The following is an 18,813-nucleotide window of genomic DNA, read 5'->3' on the forward strand; positions in this document are numbered from 1 at the left end:
CCTAAATTCTCTTGAGCTGAAAAACCTCCCTATATTTTCTTTCTAAATGTATATGTATATAAAAAAAAAGTATATTATGGATAAAGTATATTATGGATACTTTTAAAAATCCTGTAACTTTTTAATACATCTGTATCTATGAGATGAAATTTATCCATCTTACGTGCTGTTTGTAGTTCAGTGTTAGCTGCAACGTTCCTTACCTGCATTCAGAGAACCGCTTTTTCCCTTTTCCTTCTCCTCTGTATACTACTTCCCCTTTCTTGGAGAGTATTTGGGTCAGAGACTTTCATATGCAACTTGAAATTTTACAAAATTTTTCTTTCTGAAATGATCTGTTACTGGCTAGGCATTTCTAGCTGATTATTACAAAACTGAGTATAAGAAAAATGCCGCGTTACAAAGTTTAGATGTTTGGCTACCATTGGGTTTGTGAAAATGACTGTTATATATAGTTCTTCTGATGAGACTTCTACAAGTGCAGACTTTCAGTTTTTAATTAGTTATTTTAAAGGTGGGAAAATAAAGAAGTGCGTGTAAATCAGTTAGTCTGAATTGCGGTCTGCTTATTTCCTTCAGCTGATATTCTGTACAAAATTCGCCGTGCTCCTGTGAGTTTCTCTAACACGTATGTTTAATCTGCAGATCTCCGATGGTCAAGGGGATGAGCGGTCGGAGTCGCCCTATGAAAGTGCTGATGAAACGCAGACAGAGGTGTCTTTATCATCCAAAAAATCTGAGCGAGGAACAGGAACAAAAAAAGAATATGTGTGTCAGGTGAGAGATGTTAGCTGGAGCGGTCAGCTGTGATTTTTGAGGTTTGCTAGAAGAGGAGTGTGTGTGTGTATATACATATATATAAATAAAATGACAATAACAATATTAGGCTAGCAGCAAGTTTATGTGTGTGACTCATAGAAGAGATGCATCTTAGTGATGAGACCACAGTACGAGTAAATCAGAATTCTTCATGCCTGATGTTTTTTTTTTCCCTTGACCTCAAATGAATCAATTAGCCTTTCTGCTTTAGTTTCCAGATCTGTAAAATGAGCATAATCTGTACCTTGGAGTAAGCGCATGACTGTTGCTAGGGAACTAGCTAAATGATCGAGGTGCTGCTTGCTTATCTGTTAATAAAGAGGAGGAAGCATAATACAGTAGGGTTTGTGCTTCTGAGTGAGGCCCTGAGCGTAGCAGAGATTGAAATAATACTTGCGTTGGTGACAATGTTTATATGGCATGCTAATCAAAAGCAAAAAAACTTTCTCAAAACTGTTCTAGAAGAATTCTTACATTATGAAATGATAGTATGGTACATCCGTGCAGATCAGATTTGTTTGCGGTGGACTAGACAAGCAGTTATATTTTCATTTCTTCTTGTGTATGGTGATAATGATTATATCTATATTTAAATGTTGGCTAATGACTTAAATGCTGCCAGCATTGTTGTTCAGTTCATTTTTAGTTATGCATGTGTCATTGCTAACAGCTCAGATATGGAAGCATCTTTATGTGACCTAGATTAATTTTTCTTTTGCCAAATAAAAGGAAAATAAGCATGCTTTTTAACCCCACTTGGATGCATCAGCGTCTCAGGGAAAATTTATTAAAGCCTTTTTTTCTGTTTTTCTGTCAAATTGTGGTTCTAGGAGTGATATTTCTTGCCATTTAATGGTTCTGTTACCTGTTTTGACTGGAAACAAGGGCATGTGATGATGCTTGTAAAATTATCATTCTTTCACTTGTTAAATTTATTTCAACAACGGTAAAGAGATTTTGAGGAGAAATACATGAAAAGGAATAAAGAAAACAGTCTTTTCCACGTATGAACTTTTCTTTAACATTCAATGCCTTTGTGTTGTAAAAGCTTTGTGAAAAAACAGGTGATCTGCTACTGTGTGAAGGACTTTGCTATCGAGCTTTTCATGTAAGCTGCCTTGGGCTCTCTGGAAGACCAGCAGGAAAATTCATTTGTAGTGAATGTACATCAGGCAAGTTTGTCCCTTTCTATTAATAAAAAAAGTTGTAGTTTCCCCCTATTTTGGTCTAGGAAATCATCCTGAACAGATATGTGTCTCTGAAGAAACCATGTTTATCCTCTGGTGCCTGACAGGGTGGGAGTTCATTACCATTATTTTTGCCATGTCTTAGAAGTTTTGTTGTTTTTAGTGTGAGGTCGTCTCTTGCAACTTAAGTGGTTTACTCTGAATTGCATTGCCTTAATAATTGCAGAATATTTGCTCATAGTGTAGTTACAGATCTAAAGTCTGTCGCAAAGACCTGAGAAACCCTAGAAACAAGCAAAAGTAGCAAGTGCAACATTTTCAGTCCCTTTCCTTTTGTGTTCTTTGTGTGTGTCTATCAGTCCTACTTTTCCAATTAAAAGACTGCCTTATTGTTATTAATTTCATTTGTTTTTAATCCTGTAATAACTGCTTGGAAGTTCTTAATCTTAAAACATTACCTGTAAGATTTTGCATTCTTGCTCATAAGCTGAGTTCAGTACATGTGATCAGCCTCCTTGGAAGAAGACTACTTCAGCATGAAGTTGTCCCAGGCAGTCCAGAGAGATGCTTGGAGAATGCTTGTGGACCTACACCAAATTTCAGTGTCGCAGACAACCATAATCCTGTTTTATTGCCTAAAAAAAATAAACTAAAAATCAGAGTTTTAGTCCTGACGTACTGAGGCTTATAAATAAGAATGTAAAAGCAGATCAGTGAGGCTTTGGGAGTTGTGCACAATTTAACTGCGACGATTTTTTGCATTGTAGTTTTAGTTTATTTACATCCGAAAAGATTATTGTTTAAAGGTCTTATAACCAAAGCGTTAAAGTAAATAGATTGCTACATCAAATAATAGAGTTTGATTTGGATTTTTTAAACAACAACAAAACAGAAGCCTACAAAAAAACCCACAGACGTGTTTTAAATACACAGGGTTGAGTGAAAATGAGTTACATGATGTGTATTACTTTTACCACTTAGGTGTGCATACCTGTTTTGTGTGTAAAGAGCGAAAGGCAGATGTGAAACGCTGTGTCGTATCCCACTGTGGAAAATTCTACCATGAAGCTTGTGTGAAAAAATTTCACCTTACTGTGTTTGAGAGCAGGGGTTTCCGATGTCCTCTCCACAGCTGCCTAAGCTGTCATGTTAGTAACCCTTCACATCCAAGAATTTCAAAAGGTAATTTCATTTTCACATTTTTATGACTATTTATGTTATGCTAAGGTAAGGAATCTGTCTGTTTAGTTGCCTGTAGGTGCAGCTTTTCAGGCGTATGTATGCCATTGATTGATTTGGAATTTTTTAAAATAAAATTGTTTAATTTTTAGTCAGAGTAAGTATTTACCTTGTTTGTGTTTTTAATCAAATCATGTTAACTAGCATTCAGTTATAGTTAACCATGTTCTCTAGATTTCATTCTCTGGTAAGAATTATTATGATGATTAGTGAGAGAGAGGACAAGAGTTGAGGGCAAGAATTGTGAATATACGGATATTGTAGCAAGACTCTTTGAGTTTGAAGTCATTTGATGCTGTGCATATTTTTAGCTTTGGAACATCTGTAGGCAAAAATCACATGACTGAAGCAAGCTTGTCTGTCCTGTTATGCATGGTTAAAGCCTTCACATGTAAATATTATAGTGCTTTAAACTCAATATAAGATTCTTCTTTACAAACCTATGTTAATTTGGTATTCTTGCTGGGGGTAAATATGCAGAATTTGAAAACATATCTGATACACTTCTGTGGTTTTGTGTATATAGGTGCTCTCAGGCAGGAAGACCATTTTTAGATGAAATAAAGGATCAGTTTAGTTTAAAAAAATAATATGGCAATGTTCTGCTTTGCTAGGAAAGATGATGCGTTGTGTTCGCTGCCCTGTTGCATACCATGCTGGAGACGTTTGCATTGCTGCAGGATGTGCCGTCATCGCTTCCAACAGCATTGTTTGTACGAACCATTTCACTGCCACGAAGGGAAAAAGTCATCATGCACATGTCAATGTGAGCTGGTGCTTTGTGTGTTCAAAAGGTAAATTGATGTTAAACTCTTACGGATATGCAGCATGTAAATGTTTTACTCTTCAATTTAATTTTTGCACTACTAAACTCTTTAACAAAAATAATTAGAAATGTGGCATATTACATTAGGTTTCCTTAGGTATTGAAACACCTTCAGATTAGCTTTGGCTTGAAATCTGAATATCTGTAGATAAAATTTCTTAAAGAATGTTTATAATTGAACTTTGTCCAGCTACCAGAAGCTTGATTTAATTCTTTGCTAGAGAAACATAATGAGAAGTACTGCTGGGTTCTTTTGCCTGTGTTCAACGTACTGAAGCTTTTTGTATTTCTTTATTGCTAATACATAATATTAAAACATAAATATTTTTAAAGCTGCTTTTAGTTTAGCAGCATACAACACGTTGAACCCATGTTAGTTGTTGCTAATTAATGACGTTTTGCTTTATACCGTATAATAAATTTTTTTACTTGTTGAGAACCACAGAATGCGCAGTGCTGATTAAACACTAGAGGAGACAGTTTACCTGATTTGCTAACAAATTAACATACAGTATAGCAGCTTGTTAAGCTGCAGCTGACTTCCCACTTGGTAATTCATGAAACAAACTAATGATCTCATTCCCTTCCCCAAAGAAAAAAAGGTATGATAGAGAAATCAGATGAAGTTTGTTTTTTTTTTTTTTTTTTTTGGGGGGGGGGTAAATTTAGCACCCAGTGAAGTATTAATATGTATTAAACTATGTTATATATATTGTTGTTGTTAAAACAAAACAAAGTAATTATAATTTGTGGTGCATTATTCTGGCTTTTTATTGTTAGCTTGCTTGTTAATTTGTATACGTTACTAATCGGAGTTTGCCAGGCATTCAAACGGCAGGCCAGGCATTTGCCAGGCTCTCCTGGTCTTTGTACACAACTGAATGATACGTATTTGTTGTAGACCAGCATAATTTAAACTGTCTTTTTTTTCTAATTGAACCTACCACGTATGTATCGTGCTGCTTTTAAACCTGATTGGAATACAAAATTTTTCTTTTTTGTCTTGATGTTTTTTCTTTTTCTTTTCCTTTTTTTTCCTGAAGGAGGTAGCTTGTTGTGCTGCGAGTCATGTCCTGCAGCGTTTCACCCAGACTGTTTAAACATTGAAATGCCAGATGGGAGCTGGTACTGCAATGACTGCAGGGCAGGGAAGAAACTCCATTTCCAGGATATTATTTGGGTTAAACTGGGAAATTACAGGTCTGATGAATAGATTTATTTTGTTTGTTTTAATATTGGCATGCTTTCATTGATGGTCACACCGTTGGTTGCTTCTGTAGGCCAGCCTTGCTACACACAGGTTTCTCATTTCTCCACTGAGCAAGGGACCCATCTCCCTTGCAGGTTTTCCTGTTCTTAGTGCCCCTATTTAAAGCATTGAAAGCTTCATGACTGCACTCTGCCGAGGCATTACCCACACAGGGCTCCTTGTAGCCTTCTGACTTAGCCTTCCAGTGGATGAGCCTTCAACCCTTTTTGTTTCAGAGATCTTTTCAAATAAATAAGCTTGTATAACTTGAAAATGGGTAAATTACTACCTTCCTGTCTGAGAAAGAAATCACTTAAGTTGTCAGTGTTTCAGACTTCATTAAGATATGAGTGCAGTAGAAGTGGGCGAGCTTTATCCCCAAAGCATTAATAGCTATTATCAGCTGTCTTTTGATCTTGGACATTTACAGTAATTGCAGACCTTGTTAAAGGTGTTGACCAAGCAAGGAGCTGTGTGTGTGCTTATCCTGCAGGCAGACAAAACTCCTATAGCTTTGAGTGTAGAGCTTTCCTTTTCTCGCCCAATCTTCTGTCATTGCCTGCTGAGTGGAGGGAGGAAAGGACTTAAAATCTCCTCCAGGTTTTTTTGGATGAGTAACTTAGTCTTGTTTTGATCCAAGCAATGTGCTTTTTTCATCTTATATGGAGAAGTAATAATCAATTACTGCAGTTTAAGGTGATTTTGTTAAACCATCTCTTGCAAAAAGAGCTCGACTAAAACGCTGTCTTGTTTATTTGTACTTCTGTGCTAGATGGTGGCCTGCAGAAGTGTGCCATCCGAAAAACGTTCCCCCAAATATCCAGAAAATGAAGCATGAAATCGGAGAATTTCCTGTGTTTTTCTTTGGTTCTAAGGATTACTATTGGACGCACCAAGCGCGTGTGTTTCCATATATGGAGGGAGACAGAGGAAGCAGATACCAGGGAATTAAAGGAATTGGAAAAGTCTTCAAAAATGGTAAACTGAAAGTAAACAAAAACAATCTTGTGATATACATGCTTTGCTTTCTTTATACATAGCCTTGGGTCACTTTATGCAGTTTCATTTTATAGTATTCAGTAGAAAATTGGTTTTAGTGTCTAGGGTAACAGTCACTATTAGTAACTTGACTAAGTTAACAGGAATCTTTTGATGACTTGTAAAATACTAGCATCTAATTGAAGTTCTTTCCATTGATTTTTGCTTTCTGGAAAACAAATGAGAGTAGCTGAAAGACAAAGAGTAGAACTAATAAGTCTCTAAAGAGCATTAATACTGTAGAAGCATTGTAAAAAAAAAAGAGTGATGTAACTAGGAAATAGAAGATAATATCATTTGCAGACTTACCTGGGAATAGGCAGGTCTTTCTAGCATTTTTGTTGACACAACTATCTTTTTGTTTGGTTGGTTGGTTTGGTTTTTTTTTTTAGCTTTGCAAGAAGCTGAAGCTCGATTTCGAGAAATAAAGCTTCAGCGAGAAGCCAAAGAAACTCAAGAAAGTGAACGTAAACCTCCACCATACAAGCACATTAAGGTAAGCTTTGAGGAGATTGTGCTGGATATTCAAAATGTCTATGCTAGCACCCAAGAGGTGAGATTGTAACGATGTGTTGGTAATTGGGCTTCTAGGGTCATGAGACCACAAAATTTCGCTTCCATTTGAGCATCTCGTGTTGCAAAACCAAATTAGTAACTACTATAGTAACTTTTTAAATAAAATCTAATTTTTAAAGTGATATTTGAACTATTTTAATTTATTATCCAGGTGAATAAACCTTGTGGTAAAGTTCAGATATATACTGCTGATATTTCTGAGATTCCCAAGTGCAACTGCAAACCCACAGATGAAAACCCTTGTGGCTTTGATTCTGAGTGCCTAAATCGGATGCTGATGTATGAATGCCACCCACAAGTTTGTCCAGCGGGAGAACGATGCCAAAACCAGTGCTTTACAAAACGTCAATACCCTGAGACAAAGATCATCAAAACCGATGGGAAAGGGTGGGGTTTGGTTGCGAAGAGGGACATAAAGAAGGTATGAGTCATTCTTGCCTAGCAAATTGCTAACTTAGGCTGCTCTTTGTGGTTTGGTATATGCTTTACTAGTGCTACCTTGTATCCTTCAGGGAGAGTTTGTGAATGAGTATGTTGGTGAGCTAATTGATGAAGAGGAATGTATGGCAAGGATCAAATATGCACATGAAAACGACATTACTCACTTCTATATGCTTACTATTGATAAGGTAGAGTATTTCAAATCTTCTTCTGTCATTAATTGTAACATGATTTTGATCTTTTTTTACGCCTTTTGATTGCTTTGGTAGGGCACTCAGCTATGTGTATTGTTTCAGAGTTTCATATATTCCCAATGTTGTATCTTCTGTGCCTGCTTGCTTCCTTCTTTATAGATAGAGATGTATAGGTATGTACAGGTGTTGCATTAGTTCTGTTCCATGTAAGAAACAATCTATTAAGGTCTATAAATTATACTTTGCTGGTTGAAATAAAGTACAGCAGAAATATTTATCTGCCTAGTTTTAAGAGAAAGTATGAATTTTTGTGAAATAGAAGGGTGCAATTTATGTACATTTGAAACAATTACTGTTAGCAGTTCTTTTACTAAAAATTAAACTTAAAAAAGTCTCATTTGAGAGTAGTATGAAATAATGTTGTGAGACTGTGTCGTATTTTGGCCATTTAATCTGTTTTTCAGCTACCTGTCCCTTTGTTCGTTTATAGCAAAACTAGGCTTATGCTTTGGTAGAAACCCTTTCCTGAAAGTACCATCTGCATTAGTAACCAGCTAGCACCCCACAAATCAGTTCTGGCCAACGCAGCAAAGTAATCTAGGTCCTGTGGTTTTTTGTGCAGCTCTGAGTATTTTGCTCCTGAGAAAGAGAAGAAAATGGGAAACGAGCAGGAAGGTATTGATTACGTACACGTCCTTTTCGTATTGCTTCAGCCTCCAAGCAGCTATATAGGAAAAAAATAACCTCAAGCAAATAGGAATGGGCTATCAGTTCTCCATATTTTTGCAATCCCAACCACCTTTCTTGTGCCCAATATTTTAGTGCTGTGCATCTCTGCAGCTACTGTCGTTGCTTCTCCTGTAGCCAGGAGTTACTGCAGAGGAGTTTTATCACCTAAGAGACGTTACGCCTTGTCTGCTGAACTGACACACAATGTTGGTGTGTTAAATGTAAGAACTGAACTTGTATTTGACTCCTGTGATTCTGTTTTTCAAAAATGGCCATGCCATTATTTGGTTGAGCTGCGCGTGCAGTTAGGGTAGCTGGGTCTATGTCTGTAAGTGTCCTTGTAAGGTAAGTTTTCGGGCATTTGCCAAAGCAGTCAAGGACTTTGTATGTACATGTAATCATGACAATTATACATATACATTAGAGACTTAAATTAGGAGGACAAAATTTTAAAATACCTTTTTTCTTCTGGACAAGATACTTTTGAAACAGTAGTAGGATGCAAAAAGCAGCATAATTTTTAGCTATACAACTTAGTATCAATTCTTCATTCACTATTCAGCCTTCCAAATGAACTATAAAGCTGTTGTTCTGGCTCAAAGATAAATTGGTGCTATATTTTTCATCAATAAGCAAAACTTTCTTAACCAACCCTGCAGAGAATCATAGTTTCAAAGCTTCTGGCTATTTGCAAGGTTGGTTGGTTTTTTTGTTTGTTTGTTTGTTTTCTTTTTGTCTGGTATGTTTGGAGTAGATAGAAATTAAAAGGCAAACATGTGCAAGAATGGGATTTTTTATTTATTTTATTTTTTTAGTTTACCAAGAGCTTGTTTTTGTTTAAACTAGGCTGGTTTGGGGAAGGAAAGCTGTTGAGAAACTGCAAGTAATCACACAGTGACTTGGTAAATACTGTAGAGGCACAGTATTTGTAAATGCATAGCAGTCTTTTGAATACAGAGTAAAAGGTAAATGGACTGAGTTTGAGTTTTGAGGCTTTTTGGAGGGAAGGGGTTCTTCAGCATCTCCACTACAGTGCTCACAAGAACATTCATCCTGCCACGTGGCTGAGATGGGCTTTGGGAAAATGTGAGCTAGATCATAAGTATTGCTTTGGGAGTGTCACATTCCAGGCCATGTGAGACACTACAGTTTTCAATACAACATGTAACACTGGTTTGCCTGTATGCTTCTGGATAGCAACACTGTGTCTGTTTGGAATGTAACCGCTGAAATAATTGATAGAAAAAATTTTTTGTTGGAGGGAAAAACATATTCATTTTGTTGCTAATTTCATCTCCAGGACCGTATTATTGATGCTGGCCCCAAAGGAAACTATTCTCGTTTTATGAATCACAGCTGCCAACCAAATTGTGAGACTCTAAAATGGACAGTAAATGGAGACACTCGTGTCGGCCTGTTTGCTGTGTGTGATATTCCTGCAGGTATATAAGCTTATGTTGGTTTTGTTCTAATTCACTAAATTAAATCTTTTGTATGGTTATGTTAAATGAGTGGAATGGTCATGATTTAACTGATTCAGTGAAATATCTTCATAGAGAGCTCTGCACACAGAAGAGATGCTTTGTAATCTTCCTTTTAATGTTTTTTAATAGTGAGTTTCTTAATAATACGTCCTATGGCAGCTCTTTATCGTTTGCTTATAAGGGAAGCCCAGGAGCCTTAGTTTGTATCTCTGTATTCCTATTGTGTTGTCTGTCAAAAGAGTAAAATATAGTTTTTGTTTTAAAGATTTTGAACAGTATTTCTGCATCTTTTTTTTCAAGTGAAGATAATAAAATTAAGGAGCAGGTGAAGAAGGCTATTTCAAAATACATATATTCTGGTTTGTGTCTGTATATACATATATGCGCCTGTGTGTGTATGTACGTGTGTGTGTGCATGTAGCCCAGACACATGCACAGTCTTACGAAGTCAAATCAATTTATGTGAAAATGCGTAAGCCATCGTACTGTACTGGTGTCTGATTAATCATTGTCAGTGCTTGTGAGCTGTAAAGGGGGAGAACCCTGTGGCGATAAATCAGCAAATACTGACTCAACCATATGACAGATGATCAAACCTTTATTTGTGTGTAATAATTTTGGAAGACTTCCTTACCTTGTCCTTCACTTTCAATAAAAGGGTGTGTGTTATCTCTCACTCAGGGACAGAACTGACTTTTAATTACAACCTTGACTGTCTGGGCAATGAAAAAACAGTCTGCAAATGTGGTGCCCCAAACTGCAGCGGATTTCTTGGGGACAGACCAAAGGTAAGTAATATGTCAAGAGAATATGACAGCATCTTGTCAAACGGCTAATTTGTTTTTCATTCAGGGTATGTGTTGGTAGAGCAGTTTTATGTTATGATTGGGGCAGCACAGCAACCTCCTTCTCGGATATCATAGAGAGGGGTTAGTGCTGCATGAACGGCAGCGTTCTCCTATGGCAAATTAATGCCTTAGGGCCCAAATAGGAACAGGTCCCAAAGAAGAAGTAAGAGGATGCAGTGGGAATAATCCTTCAGCTGATTCCAGTCCCCTCTGAGGTGGGACGGAGGGGAAGGGTTCTGGCAGCCGGTCATTGACGGAGTAAGAACTCGGGTCACTGGTGCTTGTGCTAAGCTAGAGTGAATTCAGTTCTGTGCTGCCATCTCCCCCTGAACGTTTGTTGAGTGAATCCTATTCTGCAGAGCCAAACTATAACCAGTGAGGTTATTCTGCCATTGTCATTTATATCCCCCAATCTGAATGTTAAAATGTGCACTAGACTTGTTAAAGATCTTTCAGCTTAAGTTCAACAGAAGAACAAAAAATTTGAGTTTTGAAATTTAAAGAAAAGAGATGTCAAATGGTATCAAGAAACGCCCTGTATGATTCATCTCAGCTTAATTTGAAAACTAATCCAGCAGAAGTTGATGGGGCTTCCTGAAGAGCTGTCATAGATGTGCAGGGGAAAGTACAAATACATTCCCAAGAGATAAAAAATCTCACTTGTGGCTATAGAAGGGCTGTACCTCAAGAAGTCTTTCGCACTGCTCAGTATCAGATGCTGCAGAAGGTGGACTTAAACTCCAGCATTCACACAGCTGCTTTTTCTTACAGATGGCAGGCTTAAGCGGCATTTCACATAAGCTTGTGATGAATTTATGCATGCAAAGACATGAAAAAACAAAATGCTGCAGTTCAGTTTTACAGTACAGTTTGTACTGGTAGAAAGAATGGGCTAATTTTTTTTAAAAAAGCAGGTAGAAATTACTGGGGTGAGAGGGTGGGGGAGGATGGTTGAAATGTTGAAAAAGCTTCCAGAATTAATTTTGTGTGATTCAGCGAAGGAAAGTTAAAGCACAAACAGCAGAATATCAGGTAGAAGTAGGGGTATGGCTTGACTTGTTCTTTCTGGCATTGGGGGCACAGTCCATTCCTCAAAGAAGAGAATTGGACGCCAGTTTTAATAAATACAGCATAAGCCTACACAAATGGAAGAGAAAAAGAGACATTGAAGTGATTGTTAGTACAAGAACAAAATGGGGGTAAATTAATTATAGGTAAATTAGATTGGAAATTGGAAGACCTTTCTTGAGTCTTAAGAAATTGGAAGAGCTTTCCAACAGGGAGGAATTGTAGGGACAAGAACTGGTTTCAAGATGACTTTTGAAAGGGTCAATGTGTTTTTCGTCAGTATGGATAGGCACCATAAGGTGTTGGACAGGTCCGTGCCAAATCAAATTTTTGCCTGTATGAACTGTCTGCAAGGCATGCCAGCAGTTTTACTGGTTTGTGTAATATTTTTTTGTTGCTAAACTGGCATTTATAGATATGCAATTTACTCTTTTAGAATTCTTCCACTAATGCCTCAGAAGAAAAAGGCAAAAAGACCAAAAAGAGAACAAGGAGACGCAGAACGAAAAACGAGGGGAAGAAAGAATCTGAAGATGATTGTTTCCGTTGTGGTGATGGAGGCCAACTGGTGTTGTGTGACAGGAAATCTTGTACTAAAGCTTATCATCTCTCCTGTCTTGGTTTGGTGAAACGTCCTTTTGGTGAGTAGGTTTGCCTCTTAAACTTGTGTAAATAAATAACTTGCATGTACCTACCTCACTCATTGTACTGGAAATTTCTCAAGAGTTTCTTTTTGAAAACATATTTTTTTCTGATGGTAAGAACTTCATTTGTGCATAGTGTAGGAGCTGTTCTTGAGTATGGAGACAAAGTCCTGTCCTTTGTCCTGCGCCTCTCTGGCAAAACAAGCCTTTGGTTTTAGGAAGGTGCGTAACTGAGTACATGTCACCCAGTAGGAGCACTGTGGCTCTGTCACAGCAAAGTTGATTATCTCTGCTAAGAAATGCATAACATCAATTGAGTTCAAGACCTTTTGCTAAAAGAATAGCAGCAGCATCTGAAGTGAGGGAAAGAATATTTTAAGGGCAGTAGACAACCGAGCTGCAGTTGCTGATACTACGGGAGCTACCTGGTTCCACAGCCAGCGACGTCAGGTGGGATGTGAAGAAGTGAGGCAGGCAAAGCCTGTTATCCCAGAGACAAGTAAAATGATGACCAGGAAAAATATGCTGGGACAGATAGGGCAGAAAGGAGCATCTGTAGATAAAGCACATGAACTCTCTTTGAGTAAAACTCAAAAACAGGTGAGGGGTGTAATGGCAGGCAGCAGATTTCTGCATACTTGAATATTCTCCTAGCCCCCAACTTCTGTCAAATGCTATGGAGTAAGGCCTGAATAATTTCTACTAGCTTGATGTCAGTGCTGTATTTAAATGAAATAAGGTCAAGTCACCTACTTCATGCTGTCACTTGTGCTTTACAGGTAGGGTGTAGAATTTTGATTTTTGAGATTAACCACAGTAGTTGCTGTCTTTTGTCAGGAAAGTTGGTATTCATTGTTCAGGTGCTAAAACACAAAACTTGTTTAAAATATCACAACTTTTTTTCTTCCTGGTAATTTTTTTTTGTTCTCTGTCTTTAATCACAGGAAAGTGGGAGTGTCCTTGGCACCACTGTGATGTTTGTGGCAAACCTTCTGTTTCTTTCTGCCACTTCTGCCCAAATTCGTTCTGCAAGGAACACCAAGATGGGACAGTACTAAATTCTATGTTAAATGGACAGTTATGCTGCTCTGAACATGTTCTTGGGGTGGATTCTGTTGAAACTCAGAAGCCTGAGAAACCCCGCAAAAAACTGAACAAGTTGAAGCCTAAGAGAAAGCAGAGGAACAGATGGATGAGAGCTGAATCAAAATAGTAATGGACTGCAGTTTCTACTGCCAACACTATCTTGTAGATAAGTTGTGAATATGACCAGGGAAGGACACAATTTTACATATATTCTGTAAAGGTTACATGGGGGGGAGGGGGAATTTTTTTGTTTCGTTTTTGTTTTTTGTTTTATAAATCCACTGAGCCAACCACAGCAGTCTTCTGCTGCTTCTGCACTGATAACGAACTGTGGCAAGCATAGTTCAGAAAATTTCAGGACAAACCAAACTTATTACTCAGCATTACAGTTACACTTGAATTGTTACGAATGTAAAAGGTTCCCTCCAGTGTTCTTACAGATTGGAGGTAGGTTAAAATCAAACCAGGTAGGCATAAACATAGGTTTTGAGATAGTATTTGTCAACCAACAGATGTTTAAAATAGTATTTCCTTGGAAGAAGTTATTAGCTCTCAAGTTCTTTTAAGTAAAAAATGGCTTGGTCTGTGGTCCCGATGAGATTTGCTTGCCTTGTGTGTTTTTCAGCAAGCCCTTGAATGCCATTTGCAATCCAGGTGCGTATCTCACTATAACCACACACATAATTTGTTTGTGCTCTTATAAAATAGCTCTCCAGTGATTCTTAAACAAATGTTTTCATAACCTTCCACCGAGAAATATAGTGCATGGTGGGAAAGGCATACCCTGTACCGGACAGAGGAAATCTTACGTTGTAAGAGATTTTTTTTCTATACTGTTTTTTCCTGTATTTTCATTCCAGCAAAATATAAATGACTTGATCTTGCAGAGCTGTACAAGTCTGGATTAAAGGGACATTGTCTTGCAATCCAGGCCCAATATTCTAGGATTTTTATGTCTTAATAAAAATAAATCATACAAAACCTGTTTTTTGAAAAGATAATTTGATTTTTTTTCCTTTTTTTCCTTAATGTCAAGTAAAACTCAGAGGCAAACATTGCTTTGGAATGCTTTTGCCAAGCATTGCAACATTATGATAATGTAAAAAATGCACAACAAATGAAAAAAACCCCACGAATGAAACAGAAGGTGAAACTTGACTAGCTACCAAAGTGCAAGAAATAAATTCAAAACAACTAATTAAAAATGAAATAGATTTTTTTTAAGAAGCAGCAGCAGCAGCATGTAAGGAACAATTTTAATGTGAAATTCATCCTGTTTTGCTTTTTATGCAGTTTATATAAAACTGGCTGCTTGACTTGGCAGTCTGTTTGAAATCACTCTTTATTTTTTACAAGCTCTGCTCTTGACTATCTTATCACCACTGTCTTGTTTGAGCAAAGCTGTTTTGAATTCTTTGCTCCTCTTAGGTTCTCACACTTGCAGTGAGATAAATATACAAGAGTTAGTTAAATGAAAATAATATTAGAACTAGGAAAAAATGGTAAAGAAAAATGTCTTTGCCTGTTTTCTTCCCAGTGCATGACATTGATATGTGATTAGGCAGTGTTACGAGTACATTTTGACTTGTGCCATTGTTATCTAGCCTATGTAAACACAGTGTGAGCCTTCATGTCCATTTAGTAATTCGTGTATGTTCTAGCTTAGTTTGCCTTATTTGCCTGATAGTGCAGAAACTCTGTGTAGCCCTTTTGAAAACGAAGCCTTGCTGTGTCATAAAAGTATATGTTTTTTTCCAAAATATTTTTTGAGGATTTGATTGCTGATTTCGATTGGGGGTTTATCGAAATCCCCATTTGTTCCCAAAACATAAAAACTTTGGTTTTATTAGAAGATTTTGATCGAAATGGGATTCGAATGTACCATTACCATACCCTAAACTCTTTGGTTTCTATTTTGTAACCAAAGGATTTTGTTCTTTTAGTCAATTTTTATAAATACTTTTGGGAGTTCAATTAGTTTTCATAAAATAGTTCAAAATAGGGGAGAAAGTGCTATGTATATGTATTTTTAAACAAACTGGTATGCCAAGCCTTGCACTTGAGGAACAAAATTAAGATTTCTTTATTGTATTTGAGGGAAATTTTCCCTCTGCTACAGACATTTGTTATACCAAGGCTGAACCATAGGCCTGTGCCTAAAATCAATGCCAAAAAATTGTATTATATATGTTTCTCTTTCTTTGATTTTTTTTTTTTTTTTTTTTTTTTTTTTTTTTTTTTTTTTTGAGAGGAGAAAGGTGAGATCAGGTAGCAAAGCAGAAACCTTTTCCTGGTCACTTTTAAACAAAATGAAGGAATTTGATGTCATTGGGACCATTATTTGTTTTGGTACTATACCATGTAAGGAACGGTTTATAAGAATACCTTTAAATAAGTTATTATAAAATCTTACCTTAACCACTGCCTTTATAATTTGTTACATTTTTAGTTGTTTCATTGCTTTTTTTCCTTCGTATGTAGATGTAACAGCTCTGGCACCCTGGAACAGTTATGCCCCAGGCCCTAGCAGGCAGGTACCCCCTTCCAGAAGCCCCCAGCCCAGAGTTACTAACTGGCACCGTTGCAGAAACGCCGTCAGTTGTAAGCTCGATCGTGGAGCCTACAAGTCCCTGCCCCGCTCTGAGGCAGGGGCTGCAGCACGTTTCGTACGGCAGGAGGCAGCGCAGCCCCCCGTTTTGTATCTGTCTGTGGGCAAATAAAGATTTCGGTGTTCGAAACGGTCCTTCGCAGCGCTCTTTTCCTAACGGTGGCACGCGCAGACCTTAGCGAGCGGCTGTGCGACTCCCTGCTGCTTTCTACCTCTTCTCTTCTCTTTGCTGCTACTGAAACCTTCGGGCCGGCGGAGCCTGGCGTGAGCACTCTGCAAAGAGAGCTTTGCTTTCGGCTTGATCGGGAACTCGCGGCTCTGCCGATCGTGCACCTCTGGGGTGGATGCGTAGAACAAACGTGGCCCAACTTCTTCCTTGGGACGCACGACCTGGGGGGCCTCGCGAGCTCAGCTGAGTCGCTCGAAAGTGATCTGGTAGAGTTCTAGCTTCTAATTCACAAAAGAGCTTTTTAAGGGCCTTTTTCTTTTTTTTAATGAAGGCTTCCATACCTTACTTGGCAGCACGGGGAAAATACGCTGAAGTTTTTTAAAAGACAAAAAGAAAAAAAGCAAAAAGAAAAGCTGTTTCACTATTTCCCTGTTCCTGTTGTTCAAATACCGGGGAAAACAACCTTGAAAAAGTAAGCTTTCTCGTGATGCAACTCAGTACCTTTTAGTGTTCAACAACTTAGACTTTCCTGTTATAAATTCACCTATATAACATCCAGCTAAAGCTTATTATGTGGCATTAAACTATGTACTTAGTGTATTGACCATTGAAGTAGAAAATGTCTTTCCTTTTTTCAGTCGACTCTTTAAAACTGGTATACAACAGGCAAATCCAAAATTTGTTGGTGCTTTATCACATAAGAAAGTGTGGAAATTATTTTCCGTTGAATGTTAGATGTATTTTCATACAATCTAGGAAGAATAATCAAATTAAATGGCTGTTTTGTTCTGTAGCTTTGTATTCATGGTCAGTTTTTACAGGCTTATTTGAATTACTTTTGAATTTATCTGAATTACTTCAAAAAGCAAAATACCTTGAAAGACTTGCTTTTTAATGTTTTTTTTCCCACATTGTTGAGTGACAGTATTCCACAGCTGACTGCTTGAGAAACTTTAGTGTTTTATTTAATATTAACATTTATTCCTAGTTATTTCTGAAATTTCCAATTCTTATTTGGAAAAACAGATCTATATAGTTAGTTATTTTTGCAGTAATCTTAACAAACAAACAAAAAAAAACCCCGAAATGATACGTGCTATGCAAGTTATGTTCTGGCAGCGAGGGAGCAGGATGTTGGTCTTCCGTAGGGAAAGCTTATACTCCAGGACTTTAGCTAAAAGGCTCGCTGGGCGTTCAGCTTACGTAAGGTGAATAACAACTGTGCTTTGGCTGTTTTCACACTTTCCTTTATCATAAACATATTGATATCCTAAACATGGGTATCTTTTGCAGCCTAGTGTTCCCGATTACAGAGCTGTTTTTTTCTGTTGCTCGTAATTTCACAAGCGTTAACTATTGTGAGTTGCAATCATGCAGTCGCATCAGTAAAGTTCATTTGGTTTCGGTTAGCAGTCACTGATACTGCTCTCTTGGGTTGAGTCTTAGGTTCAGCTGCATTTTTATTTTTCTTTTTTAGCTTTTTTTTTTCGCTTAGGTCTAGTTTGACTTCAGAGTGGAATCTTCTGTCTGCCTGGGTTTTTTTTTGGGGGGGGGGGTTGTTTTTAGAATATTTCTGAAAAAAAGTGCTTTGATAACATTAGGAAAAATAACTTGTTTTGTCCATGCTTAAAAACAAAAAAAAATCACTGTTCTGTTGCAGGAATCTGGTGCCCTGCATCAGGATTGGGTCCTTTTACTGCTCTTTTGGAAAGCTGTGGTTTTTGCCAAGGTAGAGACTTCTTCATGCCCGCAGAGGAGACAGCGTGAGCATCCGTGGGTGCGCGGGGATGCTCTGCCTGCACCGCGCATGCTCTTTTCACTGGTGCTTTCCAAGCTGGTGAAGCGACACAACCAGCTCGTCTGTTCGGGGCTGTGCACTACCCAATACATGTATGAATTTCACCTTAGGGGAAGAAGGGAGGCAACAAGATGAGAAAGGTAGTAGATGCCAGGTGCTGATTTCATGGGGCAGCTGAGGTTGACTCCATTGCAGCGGATGGGTGTTTCTAAGTGCCTGCTATGATGGCAAGAGTTCAAAGGGTAATGAAGACAAGGTGCAGAAAGCTAAACGTAACAGTCAGAGTAGGATAGGGAGAACATCGCAAAGCAGAGCTTTAAGAAGAAGTAAACCAGCCTACAGGATTTGAAATCATGCCTGCAAAATACAAATCAAATCCATTTAACAGATGGCACAGTCAGCTGGACCAGCTACACTGGAGCATGCTTGGAGGCAGGAGTGGCTGCAGCTCCATGCAGTGAGAACAGGTACAAATCACATATATTGCTACCAGCAGCAAAGGAGGCATTGGCTCATGATGAATCCGTTGTCAAGGATAAGGTCAGGAGCAATGCTGTCAGGTACATGAGTGTGGAAGGCACTTCTGGTGAATCACCTGGGCAGCAGCGTGGCCGCTTGAAACGGTTGTGGGGAGTCTTCTGGCTTATCATCAGTGGGGCAGCGCTTGCCTAAAGCTTTGAGTTGCTTAAGTCCAAGACTTACTTAAACAAACATTATTTTATGTGGTTTTCCCACAGCTGAGAGAGAAAAATTCCTTGACTTACCCTTGCTTAAGGTAAAATTTTGAGGATGGTGAGAAAAGAATCTGCA

General features: G+C 38.0%; 1 protein-coding gene and 1 non-coding gene across 2 annotated transcripts in view; both read left to right on the plus strand.

Annotated features, from left to right (window-relative positions):
* Positions 1-13,681, plus strand: part of NSD2 (nuclear receptor binding SET domain protein 2) — a 75,763-nt gene extending 62,082 nt beyond the window's left edge. Inside the window, exons 11-23 of the mRNA XM_062575252.1 lie at positions 646-777; positions 1,868-1,991; positions 2,988-3,188; positions 3,860-4,039; positions 5,115-5,271; positions 6,093-6,298; positions 6,751-6,854; positions 7,086-7,355; positions 7,447-7,563; positions 9,599-9,740; positions 10,464-10,570; positions 12,135-12,339; positions 13,287-13,681. Coding sequence (XP_062431236.1) covers positions 646-777; positions 1,868-1,991; positions 2,988-3,188; positions 3,860-4,039; positions 5,115-5,271; positions 6,093-6,298; positions 6,751-6,854; positions 7,086-7,355; positions 7,447-7,563; positions 9,599-9,740; positions 10,464-10,570; positions 12,135-12,339; positions 13,287-13,555 — 2,214 coding nt within the window. The 3' untranslated portion in view covers positions 13,556-13,681. The remainder of the gene's footprint in view (positions 1-645; positions 778-1,867; positions 1,992-2,987; positions 3,189-3,859; positions 4,040-5,114; positions 5,272-6,092; positions 6,299-6,750; positions 6,855-7,085; positions 7,356-7,446; positions 7,564-9,598; positions 9,741-10,463; positions 10,571-12,134; positions 12,340-13,286) is intronic.
* Positions 9,331-9,461, plus strand: LOC134140503 (small Cajal body-specific RNA 23). Its single transcript, XR_009958415.1, has one exon. It is a non-coding gene; the product is annotated as a small Cajal body-specific RNA 23 (non-coding RNA).
* Positions 13,682-18,813: the final 5,132 nt, after the last annotated feature.

This window comes from Rhea pennata, chromosome 4 (genome assembly GCF_028389875.1).
Source record: "Rhea pennata isolate bPtePen1 chromosome 4, bPtePen1.pri, whole genome shotgun sequence".
In the NCBI taxonomy this organism is placed as follows: domain Eukaryota; kingdom Metazoa; phylum Chordata; class Aves; order Rheiformes; family Rheidae; genus Rhea; species Rhea pennata.